Below are 8660 nucleotides of genomic sequence, written 5' to 3' on the forward strand. Positions count from 1 at the left end.
TTCTGTGACTCAGGGTTCCCCCAAGCAAACCAAAGGGTACTGTATGACATCAGACCTTGTTAGGTTAGTGTAGTCTCTAAAGGCTTCTGGGGACCATACTTTTTGAATTGTGTGACTGGAGTCACGCTGTCCTTTTGTTCCACTTCACTGTTGTAAAAATACAAAGTTTTATACACAAAAAATCTGCAATTGACAAGTTAGTTCATTAATACAGCGTTTTACTTTTAAAGACTTGGATCTATAATTGAGCTAAGATTTTAGATGAGTTCTGGATAGGTGTTGATAAATAAGGCTCAATCTGCTAGGGCAGCTGAGACAACACTGCCTGGTTTTCTAGCAGGAAAGGCAGAGAATCTTAGGGCTGGTCATCTGATCCATTTACTAAAGGACCTCAAGTGACTTAAATCAATTTGCAATTGCACTTTGCCCCTTAAGATGAGGAACTCTGCTCTTAACAGGACCACACACTGTAGCAGTATGTCCCATGTCTGGATAATGTCTGAGGTTTATTGACCGAACTGCACAAAGAATTTTTCTTAAACCTACTGACATTCTATCTTCTGTCAAGGCTGGTGCTAACCATTTCACCATTTTTATTTACTACTTATCATTTTAAAACATTTAAATACCTGAATGTATAAACTGGGACATTTACCTTAATGTTTACAGAAAATCTTTAGTATCTTAATAGAACCTCTTTTCAAAAGGGTAGCTTTGATATCACTTAAAGCTTGAGGAGAAATATGCTCAATATTAATGACTACGATAGGTCAAATAGGTAAGTTGGATGAGGTGATCATCCACTAACAGTCTTTTAGGTAAGCAGGCGTATATTTCAAAATTATTAGAAGAGAAATACCTGGTAAGTAGCCTGAAAATATCAGGCTATTTCACTTATTCTTATATTTAATTTTAAATCTTTCGAGTCACAGTAAGCTCCTTTTTTTAAACCTGTTCTTCAAGGGTTTACATGAAAGTTGTTTGTATTCTTTTGTATGTTTAAAATACTCTTGGGAAATTAAAATTTCAAATAAGTGAGCCAGATGTTGGTACTTTGACCAAATCAAGGTGTGTAGGAGTGTTTCTAATCTGCTGAAATATTTTTCAAGAATTCTCTATTGTGACTGGCAGGGAATCTGTATCTCTATAATTGTTAGATTTCCATCTCATCTGAACCTACAAGGTGATGTAATAGAAATTGAAAGCATTGTGTACTTTGCAGTATCAAGGAGATTTATTCAAAGTAAGCTATGGCAGAGGCAGGAAATTTAGAAAGCAAATAATGCAGGTAAAGTAAATGTTAGGTTAGCTGTTTAATTTTATCAAATCAGCCATTAAAGTCTGTTGTTAAAGCAAATGCTACATAGCTTTTTTAGGAATTTGGTAAGGAAAAAGAGTGAATCACTGAACAAAAGGCACATCTTGTAGCTTGTACTGTCTCTTGGCTAGTACCTAAGCCATATTAAAGCCACCAGTCAATCTAAGTAAGAACAGTGATTCTAAAAGAATAAAGGAAAGCTTGTTCTAGAAAGTGGCTGCTATTTGTAAGATTAAAAAATACCTTGCTTAAATAAATAAACTTGAAAATAATTAAATGCAAGTTATTCCTGTAATGTTATTTTTTATAATCATTATATATTTGTTCCATAATAAGTCCCCTGCATTTTTTTCTGCTGCATTACCAATTAGTGTCTATGAACACTGTCACTTTGTTCAGCTTATGTTTTATGTTCTTTTCATACTGCTTTGTTTAGTGATACTTATGTAGGTAAGGAAAAACAAAAAAAAAAAAGAAAATTGTTTTTAAAAATGAGATCTATGTTAGGAAAATGGCAGTTGTGTTCAACAAAATTAGTCCTGGTAATTAACGTCAACTATATATATTTATTTAACATAAATATTCTACAGTCTTCTCTCCTGCTAATGCTTTGTTTTATTTCATCTGTCAGTGAGAAGAAGAAAGAGAAAGAGCGTGAAGAACTGTGGAAAAAACTGGAGGATTTGGAATTAAAGAGAGGTCTTAGACGTGATGGAATAATTCCAACTTAACAAAAAAACAAAACAGCATTATTAACCTGTGGAGTCACACATTTATGTAGTAGAAGATGGAGCAACAGTTTTCTGTATTGTGCAACTTTACAGTAGATTTCACATTTGTTTCATTATTACAACAGCACTGTATATACCTGTCTCTAAGTAAAGGAAAAAAATAAGGACTTTAATCCAAAGTTTGGACAGCAGATGGACTTCTCAGAACTTTGCAAACATAATCATTGTTTTAACCCTTCTTTAAAACCAGTCTTCAAAGATCTGTTGATGAAAATTGCGATGTCAAATTCCATTGTCAAGACCTGTTCCTTATTTATCGTTAGCAGAGAGTATAATACAACTTTCAAATGTGAACAATCTTAAAATTTAGCTTGTCTTTCTGCTAAACTGTTAAGTGTATTTATAGTAAAAGAGAAAAAAGACTGTCATTTCCTTATGAGTTTGTGTAACATCCTCCTTCTCTGGATAACTTTACTGTAATTTGACTTTTTTTCCTTTTGCACATCTTCATAAGTTGAATGTCCATTCAGATCAGGGCCATGAAAAACATAGGTCCTGAATAAAAGTTTTGTTTACTGGTGTGAGCATTTTTTTAGTACCAGGCTGTCTCTGGTGCTTCCTTAATTTGAACATTAGGAGTTAAAAACAAGTAGGTGATAAACATAGTAGGAAAGGGAGCTTTGGATTCATGCACCTATTTACTGCAAATCCAAATTAGTGTCCGCAATCCTTTAAAAATGGGCAGTGGTAACACCCTGGACTTCAGTACCTAACCGGTATTAGTGATATGACATTGGACACACATACTGGAGTGGTTTTAGAAATACTAATTGCTAAATTATTACAGTATGTTTTTATTGGACCATTTTGAAAGAATAAAGACAAACGCTAAACAGTGCAAGCATAAAATTGCTCTCCAGTGGTCATGGATCTAATTGGAAATTGAGTTGAGATAGCAGTTTGGACTGTTTGGAGTTGTTGCCTTACTTTTTAATATGTATTTATAAAGTGTTCCAGCAAAAGAGGATGTAGCCTCTAAGAAACATACTATAGTGGTTTTGTGGTTCTAGTACTATTACTCATCACAGTACCAGCCCTATGGTCTTAGCTGGAAAGGATTCTGGATAATATACTTCTGCATTCTCATCTGGATGCTCATTCCTAACTACTGTATTTGTTACCAAAAGTGGTTCTACAAATGCTACTGAAAAAATTCTGGAAATCCTAATGTTCTGAGTATTAATAATAAAGTTTAAAATGCTTTTATATCAAAGGTGCATTGTGACCAAATTGTTTAAAACAAAAGAAAAAAAAATATACAAAAACAAAGGAGAGGGCTGTATTATAAGTATACATTATTGGCTATCTGCTTTGTATTTGAAAGTGGAATCTTACATCTTTGGTAGGTAAAATGCTGATAAGACTTATGTACAGTATATATTTAGCTAATGCAGTTGCATTATTATATACCGAAAGGTATGTGTTTCAGGATTTTTCTCCAGGATGCTTTTGAACTGTTATAGACATATGACAACAGTGAATTGATAATCCTAAACCATCAATCCAGCAGTATTTACAGTATAAAACTGAATTGGTGTTCATGAGTCTTTGTGATAGTTGCAAACATGAATTTATGACCTGTTGCCATTGATAGAAGTACAGTATAAATACAAGCTTGTATATTTTTCTTCCTACCATTTAAATATACAGTAGGATTTGAAGTTTTCTTGTTTTCAGGCACGGAAAAGAGGTAAAAAAGAATTCCCTCCTAGACTACTGACTGTTTCAGGATTATCAGGTCACAGTTTGTACTCCTGCGTCTGCGCACACAAATGTTGTAAACTCAACGATTTTGTAAAAACTTGACACTGTTAATTCTGGAAAAAAAGTGGAACTAATCATATGCAACACCAAACACAACATGGTTTAGTGGGGTTAATATGAGCTTCTTTTAAGAACACTGACTGGGACGCAATGTAAATTAGGCAGTTACTGTCATAGTTGAAACATTTTATTTTAAAGTGCTGAAGCAAAGGTGCAAGCTGAAATACTGAAGATTAAATAAATTTATAACAAATTATGTCCCTTAGCCCATTGATTTTGACAGTCTTTTATTTCTGTTACCAAAGGAATACTTGCTAGTGTGATTTCTGTGTGAAATGATCATGCTTTACAAGAGGGTGGACTTAAACTCATGCTCAAAGACTATGTTCAATTGTGAAAAACTGAGACAGAATGGAGGAAAAAAGATTAATGTTTTCCACCTGGTGGAGTAAAACACAACAATGTGAAATTGGAAAAAGCACCTTGTCCTGTACTTAGAGTTTAGGTGAGTGTTGTTTGTTCATAACTATTTTTGATTTTGACATGACATTCTGGTATTGATCATACAAAACTGATGAGAACCTGATGGGTTGCAATATTTTGTTACCTCTGATGTTACCTCTGATGTGGGGATAGTGGGGAGTATCTAAAGTTTATAGATGATTTATCACTTCCAAGAAGGAATGTTTCTTTAAAGTGAATGAGACGATGTGATATTAGTCACTTGACTCTAAAAGGCTGATACGACACTAGGTTGCACTGTGCGATGTACGTGAAGAAGCACTTGCCACAATGATACGACCGTACCCCCGGGATCCACCGTTTGCCGCAATCCAAATGTGATGTCCTGCCACCCTGCAGATCTCCCATTGGTATTAATTGGAGTTGTAGGCAAAGAAGAAGGCAGCGTATGGGCCCAAGTGTGATCAGTGCATCTATTTAATTATGCTTTCGTTTGCTTCTTCAGTTCTAGAAACTACCTTTATTTGTGTAAATGTTTTTATTAACTGCTCGTACAGCAGTTGTTGGGCGGCCGCTCGTGTCCTGTACCATATTGGTTTCAGGAGAAAGGATTGAATGGTCTCTGCTAAAAGCAAAGAGCTGCATTTTCAGTACTAGGGCATTGCATCAGGTCATGGGGATATAACAACTGTAAAAGTAAAGTTCCACTCACATACTTTAAATTGAGCACACATTGCTTTCTTCATCTTGCAAGTCTCCCTTACTGTTTTCCTTTCATTGCTTTTGAGTGTTTTTTGTCTCTCTTCCAAAGGTTGGAATGCTTTAAATAAAAGTATTCTAATGCCATTGGAGCATTCACTAGCAGGGTTACAGTAAATTTAATCTTGGTTTTGTTAGCATAAATAAAAGGATTTAATTTATTTTTTTTTATCTCCTATATATGGAAAAATCGAGGGTGTTAGAGCCAAGAATTGCTTGAGTAAGAAATGCAGCAGCTGTACTTACATTATATGTGCGTAAGTACAGCCTCAGGCGCTCTCACTCTATGGAAAGGAAAATATATCAGGAGCTTTAAAAAACTTTATTGTTTTGTGAGGAGGGGGAAAGACTAAGTTTTTCTCCCCCACAATAAAACTGAAATAATTTGCTTCTACTTCTGTCCTGGGGAACAAAGATGGCCTTTTCTCTTAATTGTGTAACAATATCATCCCAAAGCAGTTGCCCTAAAACAAGACAAAGGTGACAGTGTGCAAGATTGAAGAATGGTTTTATTTACATGTGGCTTTTTTATTTTGGCTCACCTGCTACCCTTAGCAGCTCTGTAGTGAGCCACGAATTAGTTTTTCTAGTTGATATGTGCAGCAGATTTTGTATAGCCCAGTTTTCCGTTTTGAAGTCTATGAAACAGTATCTTGAAACAGAATGGAACTAATTTTGATTGAAAACTTATCCAAGTGTTGCTTCCCATCCACAGAAGCATACACTTTTTATCATGACCTCTCTGAATACAAGTTTTTGTTATTTGGATCACTTACTGTAAATATGTTGTATTCATAACCTCATGCAATGATGAGGAGTTTTCAAATATAAATAGTACCGATACATTTCTTGTTGTTGTCCTATTTTTGATTGTAGTATAGCAAATGACCTGTCATGCTTTTTGTTTCAAGGTTAGCATTAGATTCATAGATCTTAATATTTTAGCATTTCATTGTTTAAGCAGGAGAGGGCAGCAAAAGTTCATTTTTCCCCATAGGAATGCTCTGGTCCATTACTGTTTTTAAACTTAGATGCATCTAACTATCTGTGGGTAGGGGGGGAAAATGAAACGTTTTTTATATATATTAAAAGGTGCATATGAAAATATATAGACTGGTCTAACCAGACTGTGAAAATGTCTTCTACTTTACATCAAAAGAATAATAAAAGAAAAATACCTTCCATCTCTGGATATAAAGTACAAGCAGTTCTTAAGCTCTTGGATTCAAATGTCATTCTTTGGAAATAGTTTACTTTCTTAAAAATGGTATCAAAGAAACTCAAACTCAATGGTGCTCCCAGCTATAAATGTGTAATCCTCCTCTTTTGCACATGCTCAAGAGGCTCTGTACTGTGGGTGCATCTAAATAAAGAAGCAATGAAGTGTTTTCCAGGTGCTTGCCTTTTTTTTTCCTACCTCCTTCCATCTAAACTTCATGTACCTTTTCAATAGTGAACTTCCAGCAATCAGATATCCATTTGCATCAATTAAATGTAAAGATACGTGTCTAAGAAAATAACACCCAAACAGCGAGGTGGCAATTTAAGTTTCTGCCAGAATTACCGTAGTAAACGCTTAGTTTTCATTAAGGTTTTGTGTTTTTTTTAAAGGTCCTCTCACGATGATGAGCATCCTCGTACTGCACACAAGCACGCCTGTGAGGGAGGTAAAGAGCAGTGGATACAGAAAACGGACATTAGATCCACGCAGTGTTCTTTATAAACCCTTTGAGCCTTACACCTTGCAGCTGGTGAAGGAGCTTGTTCTTTTATAGCATCGTTCTACTGTTTCAGTCCTTGTACTACTCTGCCTTGCAGTTTGGAAGTGAGGGCAAAGGCTTAAGAAGGTTACGTATGTGGGAAGCACCCTCTGGAGAGAGCCACGGATAGAGCCTGGTAAGGGGTTGCGCTGGTGAACGGCTTTAGCAGAAGCGCAGTTGATACGGATGCTGCAATAAAACTGGAGGCAAGATGTATCAAACATCTACTTCTGATTAGTTAAAGTGTCAGTTTCCTACATGAATTATTCCAGTAGTCTAATTCTTAAAAGTTCTTTCCATTTAGATTTTTTTTTCCAAATGAAATTTTCAACAGTTGGATCTTGCATGCCTCTGTTAGAAGAGCTCATTATCTCAATTCTCTCTAAATACTTGTAAGACAATATTCAGATCACTTAACAGCCTCATGTCCCTTTACTTTCTTATTGCAAGGCAAGTATGTTCCAAAGAAGTTAGAAAAAATGAGAATACGCAGGAAGTCAGCCTTCAGGGTAGGATTTGTCTTCAGTGCTTGCAAGTTAGAAAACAACCTTTAAAGGATTGGAATTAAAAACTGAAATTAGTTTCCTACTTTTGGTAATGATAGTTGCTTTGCTAATTTTTAGTCTTTGTCTTTCCTTCTCAGGAATGTTTTGGTTTCTCATATAATAGCAGAGTGCCTAGTTTATCTTAAGTTTGGACCCCACATCACAAGTCCGTGACCTACAAAAGTAGTTTTGTGTGCAGGTAAAGGCTGTTCCCAAGTCTGTATTCAATTATTGCTTCAATGTGCAGTAAAGCAATAGCTTGAGTATTAAACTAGAAACTGATACAAGGGCTTGCATTATGAGTTCAGACCTCTCTATGGTTTTAGAGATTAATTGCTGAAGCTAAAACAAATATCCTGCATTTGTTGGTAAACACCTTGAAAGAAAGTGTACTAGTCCACTGTGAGCAGTGACTGCAGGCTTTTCTGGAAGTCTCCATCACAGGAAAAATTGTCATACTGAAACTTTCTTTTACTATTTTTCTGTTTGGTTCCACCCCTGCCGATTCATTTTGTGTATTCAGTACTTTCACCTCCCTGAAATCACTGAAGGCGTGAGAAGTTAGGGATCTCTCAGGAAGGATGGAAAGCTTGCGATACATTTGAAGAAAAGCATATTTTGTATTGCTGGTCAGTGGCTCATACCTTTGATACACACTTGAAAAAAGTCTGGGAACTTGTCTTGCATTATGCCTGAATTTGGGAAGGTCTTCCAAAAAGAGAATGAGAGGGGTATTCTATACAGCTTCTGAATCTTGTCTTTGAAATTCTTACTTTGTCACCACTTGGCACAAATTTTTGCTTGTGTACAGAGCCTCTGTGCTTCCCCGACAGAGAAAGCAGCAACCCAAGAGACAGTATTTATAGAGTATCTGGTGGATGCGGAGCGGTGCACTGGGGGTGTGCGTGCCCACGTGCCAGCCAAAGCAGAAGGAAGCTCGAGCATAATTGCCCTGACAGCGAGGAAGGGAAGACATTGTGTTTGTGCAAAGGTGTGTGCAGACCTCCGGCAACAAAAGGCAGAGGTTACCTGCAAACCTTTTTTGAATTGAGCAGGCTCGGGCCAATTCTGAATCTTCACCTTCCAGTGAAGCAGGTGTCATCGTCTAGTTGTGTAAGCAAACTGGTCAAACAGTCCAACTCCATTTTTGGTATCTTTCAATATTAATTCCGCAAAATGTACTGAGTAGGACTACAGCTTATGCTCATCTGTTGTCCCTAAGACTATGCGATGACTGCCGTGCTTTTCTAGATATTACTTT

General features: G+C 36.2%; 1 protein-coding gene across 4 annotated transcripts in view; it reads left to right on the forward strand.

Annotated features, from left to right (window-relative positions):
* PPP2R5E (protein phosphatase 2 regulatory subunit B'epsilon) overlaps positions 1-4127 on the forward strand; it is a 75069-nt gene extending 70942 nt beyond the window's left edge. For all 4 annotated transcript variants that reach the window (XM_049828843.1, XM_049828841.1, XM_049828842.1 and 1 more), the window contains one exon: positions 1950-4127. In XM_049828843.1, the coding sequence (XP_049684800.1) occupies positions 1950-2049 (100 nt within the window). In that variant the 3' untranslated portion in view covers positions 2050-4127. The remainder of the gene's footprint in view (positions 1-1949) is intronic.
* Positions 4128-8660: the final 4533 nt, after the last annotated feature.

The sequence above is a fragment of the Accipiter gentilis genome, chromosome 25 (genome assembly GCF_929443795.1).
Source record: "Accipiter gentilis chromosome 25, bAccGen1.1, whole genome shotgun sequence".
NCBI classification, from domain to species: Eukaryota; Metazoa; Chordata; class Aves; order Accipitriformes; family Accipitridae; genus Astur; species Astur gentilis.